The sequence below is a fragment of the Myripristis murdjan genome, chromosome 3, assembly GCF_902150065.1.
Source record: "Myripristis murdjan chromosome 3, fMyrMur1.1, whole genome shotgun sequence".
Classification (NCBI taxonomy): Eukaryota; Metazoa; Chordata; class Actinopteri; order Holocentriformes; family Holocentridae; genus Myripristis; species Myripristis murdjan.
The window spans coordinates 6,693,811-6,709,000 of NC_043982.1; the positions used below are offsets into that span (position 1 = coordinate 6,693,811).

At 42.8% G+C, this 15,190-nt stretch overlaps 1 protein-coding gene across 1 annotated transcript in view; it reads right to left on the reverse strand.

Moving 5' to 3' along the window:
- Positions 1-1,430: 1,430 nt before the first annotated feature.
- zfhx3b (zinc finger homeobox 3b) overlaps positions 1,431-15,190 on the reverse strand; it is a 151,399-nt gene continuing 137,639 nt past the window's right edge. The window contains 2 exon segments of the mRNA XM_030079176.1: positions 1,431-8,428; positions 9,261-14,819. Of these exon segments, the coding sequence (XP_029935036.1) occupies positions 6,690-8,428; positions 9,261-14,819 (7,298 nt within the window). The 3' untranslated portion in view covers positions 1,431-6,689.

Consider the following 15,190-nt stretch of genomic DNA (forward strand, 5'->3'; position numbering starts at 1 on the left):
GTGATATATAAAAAACTAAGAATTCAGACACATTCTGCAGTACCAGGGATGAGAGAGAAAAGTTAGTCTCACAAACAAACGTGCGTCACTCCAGCATGAAGCCTCCGCAGACACTCGACTGGACAAGACAGAGAAGCTGGGAGTGGCAGAGGAAGAGCCGGAGCGACCCATCTATTCTCATAACTCATATTCATGCAACAAAGCACAGAAACATACACACACGCAACATATTCAATATGGTCCTGCACTTCAAGGTGTTTCTAGATGTCCTGTATTTCAAAGAGACTTTTTGTGCAAAGTTTCAATATCGCTCAAGAGCAACTGAAAGGTGCGGCTTCTTACACCATGCTGGATTTGAAGTAATTTTCTAAGACTCCGTTTGTGAAGGCTCACATGACATTAGTCTCACACAGCCACTTCTGATTAAGAAGCAGCTCTCATTTGTTGCCTAATAGGCATTAATTAAGCATCCCTACCAGCGGTCTAAATATAACGAATGATGTCTCTCAGGGCAGCGAGAATTTAAAGAGGCTAAAGAGATCCGACAACATGGATTAATTAAAACAATGATTATCAGTTATAGCTTTAATGCTGCAATGGGAAGATGCAAATCCAGAGTCCCAGGATGTTAGGATAGCAATGTTAAGCAAGATAATATTCACTGAAAATATTCACCGGATCATTGTAGGAGCTTTTTGGTTGGAACATATTTTGTGGTCTACAAGAGGCCTGAATCAAACTCTGACTAGAAAAGACAAAACAAACACACAAAAGTTTGCAGATCTTCTTTTTCAATGTGCAACAGCATTCCTCGGCTTCTCCAGACTTGACTTCAGCACACAGCAGTCTCCTGCAACCCTGTCTCACGGGAGTTTGTTCAATCACAAAATCTATTGTACCGATTTGTGTTCATCAGCATAAATTGGTCATTTTTTTTTGTGCATGTGGACGGATAATTCATGGATTTAATTCACGTTCATGAATAGGAATTTTCCTTTATCACAAGTGGCTAAAACTACTTCCTGAAGGGTGTAAATTTTGGTAGCCTTAGACAACAAAAACACATATCCAGGTGGGGAAAGATTAGGGTTAGGCATCAAAACCGGCACCTGGACACAGTCAGTCGATGAAAACTGACCACCAATCCACCACCACTTTCCTCCTAACGTGGACTTTGTGCCTCTTTATGCCACCTCATGATACATGACTTAGGCAAGAAATATACTTCCAGTCGTAGTACATTACCTTTAAAATCATGCTGACTGACACACACAAAAAATGGACAATCCATATTTGTGAACACCAATCCATAGATTCAATTTTCGTGACTGTATCACAAACTGCCGTGAGAGCGGGCTGCCTCCTGGCACCTTAAAAAAACAAGCCATCAGACATCACAACAGTCAAAGACGAGTCAAACCCAGCGCGTGTTATGCTCATACTTTTTTAATGTATCACAATGAGCAAGAAACATACTTGATGAAATATTTTCAAAGGAGTATATTCAATTACCATCTACAATCAACTTAACTAGGACAACAAGGTTTTGTGACAAAAGTTTCTTTAAAAGTCTGAAGTTCCATGTGGTTTATGTATGTTAGTTTCCATGTAATTTGGTACAGTTTGGAAATCTTCATCATATAATTACAGTAACAAAAAAGCTAACAAGACTACAGTATAGAAAAGACATCAAGAACAACATTTTTGGTTTAACTTGCTCTTTTTTGTACATTGCAAGGCTGTTTTTTTCTACCCTCAGGTGGGCTGCCTGGAGCCACAGAGCCATGCTTATGAGGCTCGGAGGAGGAGTAATTCAAGGAAACAAAAAAAAAAAAGAAAAAAAGAAAAAGGAAAAAAGAGAAAAAAAAGAAGAAAAACTAAAAGCATAAAAAAACATTGTGGCACCAGAAGTCACAAAAGGAACAGAGAGCTCCAAGTAACAGTTCGTCTTTGAAGTTGGAGCAAATGGTTGTTTGGTTGTTTGTTAGTTTGGTTGTTAATTTTGGTTGATACGCTTTTTTTTTTTTTCCTTTTTTTTTTTTTTTTTTTTTTTTTTTTAGTGTGTAACTGCCTCTTTAAGAGTGAGCTTAGAGAACCCTTCCCCTCTCTCTGTTATTCATTTCTCTTTTCAGATGACGTAACCAACAGAGAGAGGGGGGAGCCGCCATCTGACTGGAGAGCTTCACTTGTCGATCAGAGACAAGCGCGAGGAAATGAAAACGGGTAGCAACATGAACTGGGAGAAATGAAGCAAGCATCTCTGTCCATCCTGTCCTGAAATGTTGGAAAATGTCCATCAAAGAGCAGAAGCAGAGGCAGAGCTGGAGAAACAAAGAGAGAGAGACAGAAGGGAGAAAGCGGCAGCTGGAGCCACTTAAGTTCAGTTTCATCGAAGGACTTTTCCTCTGTGTGTCACACATGTCCACTGGTTCCAGAGTCCTTTTCCCATTACAGAGTTGTCAGTAATCAAATAAGGAGGTGATATTAAAGCTGTTTCGAGCCTGCCTTTGGCTCCCATGCCCAGTTTTGGTGTGCCCACAGCCTCTTCATGTCCTCCTAACAAGATCTCCAAAGCTTCCCAGAGTCCTTTTTTTTCTCCTTTTCATTATTTCTTCATCTCAAAAACAAACAAATAAACAAACAAAAAAAAAGTCGATGTCTTGTTTTAAATATATCTATATCTGTATACAGGTACACGTTCGTTTTCACAGTGGGCAAAAGATGACCTCTACAGCAAAACCTTGTCTTTATCTCTCTTTGTAAATGTCCATTAAAATCAAGTATCCCAATGTAAGTCAGTGGATCCAGTTCCACTGCAGCCTATTGTGCCACAATAAAATATACACTTATCTGGGGCACAAATTGTAATTATTTTCTTTTTTCGTTTCAACTGCATAAAGCTTTGGCCACATTCATATATTCAATCAAAGAAAAGAAAAGAAAAGAAAACTGCTCAGTGCTTCGGTATCATCGTTCTCCTCATTTTTGATTATTATCTTTGAAATTTGATTTCCTAAATTTCAGAAATTCATAGTCCAGCTTTGTGGTTCAGTTTGTTTTGGTGTGTTAATATGTTTAAAAAAAAAAAGAAAAGGAAAGGAAAAAAATTAAAAGAAAGAAAATCTTGAATTGATGCTGGCTCTTATGAAACACGCACACAAGCATACAAACTCACACACAGTCCATGCTGGCTGAATCTGATGTGGAGGCGTCGACATCGCCCTCCACAAAAGAGCCCCAAAAACAAAGATTACACTTTGGAAATAAGAGATCAAACAGTGTCGGAAGGACAATGAAAATCAAGAACATTATCACACCATAAAGTGGCCAGGTCATAGAATAAAGTTGTCTTTTTTTTTTAATTTCAACAATTCAAATTAAAGCTAGTGTTAATTTATGAGAAAAAGTAATGTACAGGAACTAAAATAACATACAAATACTTATAAGAAAATAACAATACATGTCTGACATTATCTGAAAATTAAAATAACGGGAAAAAAAATCAAGAAAAAAACAACTGTACAACATTAAAATTCTCCAAAATTAGAAAGTACATATGAACAGTATTTCAGATAACCGGACTTTAGAGAAGTGGCAAGCTTGCAGACCAGATCAGCTGAATTTCAACAGCGTGCTGAAGTGTTGACCCCAAATCACATTTCTCTGCAAGACGTCGCACTTTTAACACACTTCTGAGATTGTGCATTGTATTCATTAGGGCAAAAAATATACTCGCTATACAACAGTGGCCGAAAAGCAGTTCTCCACCAATGTCAACATGTCTTGGTTTTGGTGTGAGGAAATTAAATAAGATTTTAGTTCATCGATTTCTCGGCGAGAGGGTGGGGATACTTATACACATCCATTTCCATTGCAATAAGATGGAGTGGGTGACTTCTTTGGACATGAAAGCGTGACATATCTCGTCTTAACTATTTGAGACCAAGGGACATCTCCAAAAAAACCTCCTGCTTTTTCCAGAAATAATGCTTTGGAATGAAGATGTCCCTTAAAAACCTGTAATCTAGATTAATGCATGGAAGTGGCACCCTGCAGACACATGGGGCAAGTCACCAGTGGATTTCCCAGGAAGCGGGCAACCACTCCTCAGCAAAACAGCCATTATTTCCTTCTGAGACTAGTTGTGAGTTGAGCGGCATAATGATACTAAATCTATGAGACGCATCAGTACCAGATGTATTATATACATTTTTTTGGTAACCACTATTACTTGCTTAACAAGTGAGCAACAACCTTGACTGGATGGAGAGATTCTCAGCAATGTTCCATGCCAGCACAAAATGACATATCCAGGTCACTGTGTTTCGTGACCCACGATGCTAAATTTACACAACAGCTTACAGTCACTTTAGAAATGAGAAAAAAAAAAAAAAGATTGTGACAATTAAGAGCAATTAAATGAAACAGGATCAGTCCTTGCTTAAGAAAAATCCATTGTGATATTTGGAATGCACTGTTCTTTACAAACGTTATAGATCATTGGCTTTAAACATTGGTCTGTTCAAAAAGAAAAAAAAAAATAATCGGCAAAATGTCCTTTGGAACATATATTCACAGTCTTCAAAGTTCCGTTTTTGCAACAAGAAAAGAAAGGTGTCGCAGAGGCAAGAAATTGGTTTATTGTTTGTTTTAGTTAAAGCTTAGCCAAAAGCAAAATGAGCATGCATCTAGGTACTCTTTTTTTTTTCTTTCAAAATTCTACATTAGCAGCAAAACGTATGTCCTCGAAGACCAGACCTTATACATTTTCTTAAAAAATGGACTTTTGAGTGTGACAGAAAAGTCAAACAAAGATTAATAACCTCTATCTTACAAACTGCAATGGCTCTGTAACGGTGCTACTCCACAATGCAAGGACAAGGGCCCTTTTTGGTTTTTGGTATTCTTGGTATTTACGTAAAAAAGCCACCTGTTTGCTTGCAAAGAAGCAAAAACGGCAACTCTGATGCGTACTCCTTTATCTTTTAAAACTTTGTTTTCTTTCCTCTAAAAACAGCAACAAATTCTCAAGTATAAAGAAGCCTCTTTTCTCATCTTTATGCACCAATGGTGAAAGTGTTTAGTCTTTGGATTTTCTTTTTGTTTTAAAGCGTGAGAATTATTATTAGTATTCTTTTTTCATTTTCATTTATGACAACAAAAATGTCTAAATGAAAATAAAGTTGAAAAAGACTGTAGCCACACTACATGAAGAACAAAAGGCCTGCTTTGTAGTGTACATATCTACAAACACAGGAGAGCAGAGAAAATAAGTGCGAAAAGAGAGGAACAAGTAGAGTGAGAAATAGGAGTCAGACAGTGATAAGTGCACAAAGGTAACACAAACAAAAAAATCAAACTTTTCAACATATCACCCAGGATCTTTTCACTTTGGTTAGCGTCGTACCAACCAAACCAAAGAACTCAAACCATTTTAAAAGAGAGGATCCTGCCTTGTCAGGAGGGGAACTGGGTGAACGCCCCTCCCGACAAGGCAGGAGGGGCATTTGGGTGAATGTTTCCCAACAAGCTGAGAATAAGACAGAAATAAAGTTTAGATAAGTCACCTGTCCATAATCTAGTCTATCGGAATGACCAAGACAACATCAAATGAAGCGTCTTAAAGTTGGACGATACAAAAGCTAAATGTACACAAAGTTTTTCAATCTACCATACTGTTTAAATTCATTTCCAATGCAACAATCTACTTAACACCAAAAATGTTCATATCTATCATAAATACAGAAGGTTCTTTTTTTTTTTTTAATCAAAAATCTTTTTTATCGCCCATCATCATGTCTGCAATGCTCTCCTTGTCTGGGTAAAATGGGATTGCTAATTCCCCCCCTTTAAAAGGATTCCAAATGTTCAGATCAGCAAATCATCTACCCTTTTTGAATGCCCAGAAACTATGCCTTGATTATAATTTCATTCATCTTAAAACTTTCTATTAAATCAAGTTCTGAAGAAAAATAACTAAAAAATAAAAAATAAAATAAAAAACACAATGCTTATCTCCTGTTAAAAACAAAAGGTGTAAAACATGGATTTCTGTAACAGAAAAACATCTGTGAGCTGTTGACCTGAGAATAAAATAGACATTACATTATTCTTTTACTTTTGCAAGCCATTGGTATCTGAATGCTTAAATAGCAAGAAAACTGATAGACTATTCTCCCATACAGTACATACTGGCTTTTTGTGACTGTGCTATTAAGTAGAAATAATTACAAAACAAAGGGACAGCTTGTTGACTTGTATTTTATCAAAAGGGTTTGTGGGCCATTTATCAACTTTGAGGCAGTCCATTGCCATACAGTACAGCATTCCTCTATCAATACCCAAAACATAACTGCAGTGATCTTTTCTATTCTCATATATTAGTATGCGTGTATTTCTGTTTGAAAACAAAAGGAAAACTAAAAAAACAAAACAAAACAAAACAAAACAAACAAAGAAAAAAAAAAAGAAAACCAGCATGTTGATATGGGAAAACAATCCACTAACATTTAAATTTTTGGTTACAAGCTTTGGAATTGCAGTTAGTCTTTACACATCTTTTTCTGAAATTGGTTTGTATACTTTTAAATGTATTTTTTTTAACATCGCTGCTTTTTGTATTTTTTTTTCATTTGTGATTTTTTTTGTCTTTTGTGTTTTTTAAATATTGTCCATCACTGAAAGCTCTTTTACAATCTGATGGAGTCTGTTCCTACACTACCAAGATTACTACTACAACTACTACTGTCTTTGACAAAGCCAGGCTGTTGCGGCTCCTCCGCCGTCCTGCCCAGCCTGTCCGCTGACTTCTGACTGCTGTCAGAGTCAGACTCGTCGGTAAAGACGTCTGTTGGTATCGAGGTCTGAACTCCTGAGGTGCTCAATGAACTTGAGGTAACCGTTGAAGGTGAGGACACTGGAGGAAAAGAGGAGGAAGAAGAGGAGGGACTGGCATTGGGCTTCCCAGCTAAAGCTCTGGAGAAAGGGGTCTGGGACCAGGGTTTGCCGGCAGCTGTGGTATTGAGTTGGGTGGTCGAGGAGGAGCACAGGGACGAGGAGACAGCAGAGGATGGCATGGTGGCTGATGTTGTTGGCGGGGGAGGGGGGCTGCTGATGGGATGAGTGGCAGACTGCGAGGTAGATGCGGTGTTAGGAGTGGGGAAGCAGGCTGAAGAGTGAGGTAATAAACTAGTAGCGTGCTCTTTGGCATTTCTGGCTGATCGCTTGATTGTTCTGTGTTTGTGCAATGCCGATTCCAGGTGTTGACTGAGTGCTTTCTCCCCATCCAACGTGGTGTCACAAGCCAGGCAGTCGTAAAGACTTCCAGCCCCTGCACCTACGCCACCGGGGACACGCAGCAACATCTCTTGCAGGTTTGCCACAGACTGACCGAAAAAACACATAGATTTAAGGTGGGTAACAGCCGCTTCTTCCTTGGTGAAAACTGCTTGACACTTGCGGCATGCCAGTTTATACTGCACCTTGGGGACGATATACTGGTCTAGCTGGGGGTCCACAGCTTTGCCATCCATCTCGTTCTGCTCGGAGGGGAGTTTATTGTGAGAGGAGGAGGAGGAGGAGGAGGAGGAAGAGGATTCGCTATGGGGGTTGCCTTTTTGCTCCTCTGTTTTCACTGGATCTTTGGCAGATTCTTTGCGATCCCCCGAGGGTTGAGGGGGAACTGCAGTTTGGCTCGCTTTGGGTTGCTGGATCTGCTGAAGCTGCCGCTGTTGCTGCTGTAGTGCCTCCTGCAAGCTCTGCTGATATTGCTGGTAATGCTGCAGCAGGGACCCTGGGGACAGGCCCATCAGTGCTTGTGACAATGTTGGGTTGTAGGGGAAGAGGCTTTCCATGCCATACATTGGCTGTAGGTAGCCTCCTTGGAGAGCCCCAGGTATCTGAGGGGCATAGTATGGCGAAAAGCCAGGCATGAAGTAGGGCAGGAACTGACTTGTGAGGAGAGCTGTGGGGTCTGATGCCAAAGCAGCCTGCAGGGCCTGAAGCTGGGCAGGGTCTACCACATACTCCATGCCGGGTGTGGGCATAGAGGTGGCAGGCACAGCTGTGTCTGGTTTCTCCTTCTTGGCGCTGGCAGCAGAAGTGGAAGGAGCTGGGGTGCTTCCTGTTGAAGACGGGGTTGGGGGCTTCTCTGCCTTTTCCTTGGGCTTCTCCTTCTCTCTTAACCTTTCTGCATCACGCTCTTTGGGGGGTTCAGGCCGGGAGCCGGACTGGGCGGTTGAGGAAGTGGATATTGAGGTGGAGGTGGGGCTTGAGTGGGAAACAGACGTGCTGGTCTGGGCTGGGCTGGATGAGGCCAAGGAGGATGAGGAGGGAGGCTTGCTGGGTAATCCAGATGTAGGGAGACTAGGTGAGGGAACACTGGCACCAGGCATGTTCAGGAGGTTTGGAGGTTTTGGAGGAGTTAAAGCTGGAAGGTAGTGAAAACATAGAACAGAAAAGGTTAAGAACTAAGGAGCACATTTCTTCAATTTATGTAAAGCTATTTTATAACGCAAGCAACTATTATATGGCTAGTCTATAGCAAAAATGACCAATTTTATGTCAAGATGTCATTTGCTGATCTATAAACAGACACAAAAATGGTTAAAGGGTACATGTACATCAAAATGGTAAGAGGTCACGCTCAAGTACTGTTTGAAAAGTCAAAGCGGCTCAAAATGTAGGGTGAGCCATTATTACTCTATAGTGGCATTCGGTTCTCTCTCAGTTCAGTGGTGGCAATTTAAAGGGCTTGTGAAGTTTGTGGCAAGTTGGCATTGTCTGGATTTTGCATCTTAATTATATGCTGCATGAAAAAAGTACAAACCATAATTCCAAATTTTCTGCATTTCTGCAGCACAAACTGTCAAATTAATGGGAATGACTCACCACCAAAGCCTTCTCTTTAGTGACCACTAAATCAAAATCAAATGTTCACAATGTGCATTTACACAATTATGTTAGTCATTTCATGTCTGCCTGTGCACACAAGTACTCAAGACAGACTGATTCATTTATGGAAGACAACAACATTGTATTTTGTTAGGACACAATGGCAGTTCTACTGTATTATTTAATAGCTTTCCTGGTCAAGTGTAGTATCTATGACTACTGTATACATTAACAACTCCCAGTGATCTTTTTATTAACTGCAATGAAAATGTAAAATAAAAAAGTGGCCAAAAAAGAACTGCAACTCAGATACTCAACTTCAAAAATGCAGCTCTACATTACTGCAAGATTACGAAAGGAAGACATACCTGAATTAGATGAGTTAAAGCTGGGAAGGGAGGGGTTGCCAACCCCTGGCAAAAGGACAGGGGGGATCCCTTGCAGATTTGGATAGGCTGACTGTAGGTTCAGAGCCTGCATTGCAGGGTTATCAAACATCCCCTGCTGCTGCATGGCTTGCTGCTGCGCCAGTCCTAAAACTTCATTGGCCTTCTTAATGCGGTCCATCTCTTGTTGGGCCATAAGTTGGCGGACTGTGGCTGGGTCAAAGTATTCTTTTTCCTTATCTAACTGGCTCCCAATGGTATCCTTCACCTTAGAGATGTGCTGCTGGGAGAAAATGTGATCTCGAACAGAGAGGCGAGCACTATATTTGACACCGCACAAAGTGCATTCTGTCTTGGGCCCCTCATAGGATGTCTGGTTTATTCCGAAGTGCTTGGCCATGCTGAGCTTAGCCTTTTTCTCCTTGGCACGGGCGTTTTGAAACCACACCTGAACCACTCTCTTTGGAAGTCCAATGTCATTGCCAAGTACCTCACATTCCAGCATAGTAGGAGTCCTATAGTCATTAAAACAGGATTTCAGCACTTTCAACTGGAGGTTTGTCATCTGAGTTCGGAAGCGCTTTTGGCCAGGACGGTCTCCACTGTCAACGCTCCTGCTGCCTGAAGCTCCAGGACTTGGTGAGCAGGGGTCAGCAAGGCTGGAGGTCTCACTGTAGTCAATCAGATTTTCATTTTCAAAGTCTTTAGCGTAATAGCTTGTTGCAGGGCTCACCAACCCTGAGGACATCTGGTCATCATTTTCAAGGGAGGCAGCGGTGCCCCCAGACTTAGACAGGTAATCGCCACTGTTGTGACCATGCTTCGCATCAGCACTGTCATTATCAACATTAGCCTCATCACCAGTGGTTGTGTCTGTGATGGCTGTATTCACAGAAGAACAGTCATCGTTATCAAGTTTACTCTGATCGAAGCTGAGGTTTACAGAAGACATGGTTGGGCTCTCAAAGTCTTCCATTCCCTCAACTTTAATAGATGATGGGCTAAGTAAAGCCCTGGGAGACATATCCATGCTTTTGTTCACTGGTGACAAGGAGGAGCTTTGTCCATCATTGTTAGTGGGGGCGAGCTGGGCATAGCTTGATATATCTAGAGCATCAATTTTCATTTGTATCCCCTCCTGTTCAGGTAACATACCAGCGAGAGTTAGATTGTAGCCAGCACGTTTGGCTTCATGCCAATGACGAGAGCGAATATGTGCCTCGAGAGCAGTTTTTGCTTTGAAAAGAGCCCGACAAAAAGGACATCTACGATGAGCTTGAGCTGGCCCTACTGCCCTAAACTGTCCTTTTCTCTCCCTGGCTCTCGTATTTTGGAACCAGACTTGCACTACCCTCTTTTTTAGTCCCACTTCATGAGCTATATGGTCAAGCATTTTTCGTGTGGGATTTGAATCTAATAAATACTTCTGGTACAGGATCTCCAGCTGCTCAGGTGTGATGGTGGTTCTGAGCCTTTTGTCTCTCTGCGGCTCCTCTCCACTGTTTGTGCTATCATTCTCTCCTGGGCTGGTGCCAGCTTTCTCTTCCAGCTTCCTCTTCAAGGAGTTCATGGTGGAGGTGGGTGTGGATGGAGAGGTGGCAGAACTGCTAGGAATCTGTGGCATTGCCCCAGAGAGTAGCTGGCTTGCCAAGAGAGGATTGCTGGGATCAAATAGCATGAAAGGCATGTCCATTGGGCGGTCAAGGAATTGAGGGTGGATGAATTGATTCTGAACAGAGAGGAAGTGCAGTTGCTGATGTTCCTGCCAGTGTTCAAAGGAGGGAAAGCCAACCTTGCACTGCTCACACTGGTAAGGGATCATCTGCTGCGCCAGTTGTTGTGAGGCAGAGGTCAAGTGAGGGTTGAGGCTCATGTGAGAGCTCTGAGAGGAAGCCTGGCTTGTCTGAGAGGCTGAGGGACCACACTGCTGCTGTGGCTGAGAGAAGGAGGGAGAAGCATGTTTAATGGCCTTGGAAACTGTTTGAGTCTTCTCTTCTCGCTGAGGTCTATGGTGCTGCGTTTCAGTTTGGGGCTGATGCACAATCTCCTGTTTAATAGAAGTTTGGTTTTCACGTGGATCAGCAGACACTTCTGGTAATTGTTTGGGCTTCTCATCGTAAGAGTTTGAGGTATTGGCTGGTGATGCTTCCTCTTTCTCAGCAGATGAGAGGTGTGAGAATGCTGATGTAGAGGGTGGCAGGGGGCAGAGACTTGAGGAGGAGGGCATTGGGGTGTGACAGGAAGACCCAGAAGGGGTATAATATTCATGTGAAAGATCCATTGAATCTTCATTTTGGCTGTCATACTGTCCATCCTCATCTTCATCTTTGTAACACAGCTTCTTTTGATGTTTTATTAGATCAAATATACGCTGGAAAACCAGACTGCATTTCTTGCACTGGTAATTCAGATTGGTGGTGCGAATGTAGCGGTCATTTGACAACTCTCGCCGTTCACCGTCTTTTCCCCCATCACCCTGGTTTTCATAATTCTTTCTTGCTTTCTGGCGAGCATTCTGGAACCAGACCACAATAACACGAGTGGGGAGGCTCAGAAGATTGGAGAGCTGCTCAAACTCATCATCTTTAGGATAAGCATTGGCATCAAAGAAGTCTTGAAGTACTCTCAGCTGGTAGTCAGTAAACCGAGTTCTGGATGACCTCTTGCTTCCATAGCATTCTTGTTTTTGGGGCTCAGGGGAAGGAGGCTTAGAGTCAATTTTGGTATCTTCAAGAGTAGTTATTGGTGGATTATTGAAATTGTATGGTGAGTCTTTGTTGCGCTGGCGCTCTTTGAATAGGGTGTTTCTAAACCAGTGCTTTATGACTTTTTGAGGCAGCCCTGATTTGTCTGCCATTTCTTTAATCTGATCCTCATTGGGTGAATTGTTGATGTCAAAGTATTGTCGCAGGACCCTAAGCTGGTCATCTGTGATACGTGTCCGTGGCCTCTTGTTCTGCTGTTGCTGTAACATGGCTGGTGTAAGCTGTTGTTGATAGAGCTGGGCCAGATCTGAGGCCAGGCCTGGCTCAACAGACGGTAACTGCGGAGGCAACTGAGAAGGCAAAGATGGTAGAGACATTGGCTGCATCATGAGTGGTGAGAAGAGAGGCAGATCCATTGGCATGGGAATTTGTGCCATTGGAACTGGAGGCTGTGGGGTAGGTACAGTCGGAGGTGTGAGCGAGGCAGCCGAGACAGGAATATTTGGTGTGGGTGCTCTCTGTGGTGGAGGTGGAGGAGGAGGAGGAGGAGGAGGTGGTGGTGGAGGAGCAGGTGCAGCCTCTGGTGTAGGGGGTCTCAGTGGATAGAGTTTATCATACTGCTCTCTGTATTCCTTAGCAAATCTCTCAAGGGATCGGAATGGAAAGAAGGCCTGGTGGATATGCTCCTGGTGACTCTTTAGAATCAGTATGTTTGAAAACAGCTTGCCACAGGCTTCACATTCCAGCTTCTCTAATCCCTCAATGGGGTCCACAACTCTTGTTATCCCACCTGGACCACTTGATCCTGTAGGTCCAGTCCCAGCTGCCTTTTTCTGAGCTTTCTGCTTGTTTTCATTGTATTGAATTACTAACTCAAACCCAAAATTCTCCAGGAGGGCTTTAGTTGCATTTCCACGAGCATCTGAAGCAATCCTTGGTGGAGGCAATCCAGGATCATGATTTGTATTAATTGAAATCTGCTGCATGTCCTTCTTTTCTTTTGGCTTGTTATCTGTAGCATCTTTATTGACATGTTCCTCAGTTTTATCGCTTGTTTCTTTATCTCTTTGCATTTCCCTGTCTTTTTCACTCTGAGAGGCAGGAGGCTTCTGCTTTTTTTCAGCCTGCTGGAGGAGAGAGGCACTCTGTTGCAGTAATGCCATCTGCCCCTGGGCCTGTGAGTGGGGCTGCTGCTGCTGCTGCTGCTGTTGCTGCTGCTGCTGTTGCTGCTGCTGCTGTTGTTGTTGATGTTGCTGCTGAAGGTGGTGGTGCATCAATTGCTGTTGTAGGCAGCTCTGCTGGGCCTGCTGGGCTGAGTTCTTTAGGTCCTCTAGCAGGGAGGAGGTGGAAGACCCTGCGAGACCAAGTGCTGAGCTATTGATGTTAATCTCTGGGTTCAGCTGAAATTCTGCTCCAGGGATGTAAAAAGGGAACAGCAACTGCTGTTGTTGCAGAGGAAGAAGCGCATCAGTTGTCATGGGGAAGTGCTGCAAAAGTGCTGGGTTGAAGAGCTGTGATTGTATAAGAGCAGCCTGCTGCTGTAGCTCTTGTTGAAGCTGGGCTTGAGCTTGGGCCTGGGCCTGAGCCAACTGCTGTTGTTGCTGAAACTGCTGCTGTTGCCCTCTAGCAGACAGAATGTCTGCAAATTTCTTCTTTTTTACTTCATGATTCTCAGATGGCGAAGAATGACAGCTAACTGAAGAATTTCCCAGATTTTCAATGCTGTGAGACTGGCTCATGTGATTGCCTCCAAGAACACTCTGAGCTGTCTGAGACCCAGATGTACTGTGGTTGCTAGAGCTAGTAGTTGAGTTGGTAGCTGGGCTTGGGCTGGGTGTTGAAGTGCTTATGCTGGGTCCCCCACCACTCAAACCAGTAGCACTCCCAGAGCTAGTACTCCCTCCTGCTGCTTCAAGTTTGGCTGCCCTAGCTTTAGTCTGGTGTAGAACAGAGCGCATATGTATTTCTAGAGTAGAACTCTGGCTATATGCCACATTACAAGTGCTGCACTTGAACGGCTTGTTGTCAGGGCTGCTGGTAGGCTCAGGTTGCCCAGTGGTAGACTCCTGAAGGGCCCTCTTCACCTTATGGAGGTGGGAGACAGAGTTATAGTGAACCAGAAGAATGTTCTTCTGTGTAAAGGACTCTTTGCATACAGTGCACTTGAAAGGACGAGATGGATCCAAGAACTTCTCCATTGTAAAATTTGGGCCCTTTCTAAATGGCAGAGCACGTTTTGGTTCAGATCCAGAATCTTCCAGCACTGAGCCTGAGTCACTACCTGTTGGGCTTTGTTTTTCCTCTGGATCACTATCCTCTCCCTCTTTGTCATCTTCTCCCAGGCTTCCATGCTCCTCACCAAGGGATGGGTCACCCATGACCATGATGTCTCCATTCATCAATAGGCCCCCATACAGCTGCTGTATATCAGCTTCACTGAGCTCCAGGTGGCTGGTTTCCAAATGTTTCTTCAAGGCTTGTAGTGTTCTGAAGCTTCGCTGGCAGAGGCAGCACATGGTAGCTGCCCTGATCACATGATATTGTGAATGGAGCTGTAACTTCTCCACAGTCTTGAAGGCCAGGCTGCATTGGTTGCAACGGTACTTGTAGACATGGCGATCTGAAACAGGCAACTGGGGCCTTTTGTTGTGAACTTCATTGAAGTGTATCTGGAGAGAGTTGGAGGATTTGAAGACTTGGTTACAGCCTTTCTTCCAGCACAGGAATCCTGTGGCATCATCCCTCTCTTGCTGTTGATCCTCCAAAGGTGACTTACGAGCTTCACCTGTATCTGTTTGAAGTGACACCCCCTTGTCTGGATCAGCATCGGATACATCTGTCAATAAATACAACAAAAACATAAATAAGCTGATGCCCAAATTTGCAACATCTTTCATTCACAAAATATTAATCAACTGTCTAAGCACAAAATTAGCAGATAATTTCACTATTTTAGGAAGGGGTAAAACATGGAAAAGCAATAATTAATTCAGAGGCCTCTGAATGCCAATGGTCATTCATAGTGTCTTATAGCCCTGTCATAATCAGCTGTGATGTTTTTTAATTTCACTGTTTGTGAAAAACTATTATGACAATTCTTATTATTAAACAATTACCAATACAGCCTTTCACGAAGTATGTCTATACTTAGATTCTGCTATAAAGTGATCAAATTAGGTCTCAGCCCATTTTTTATATACTCAGCCA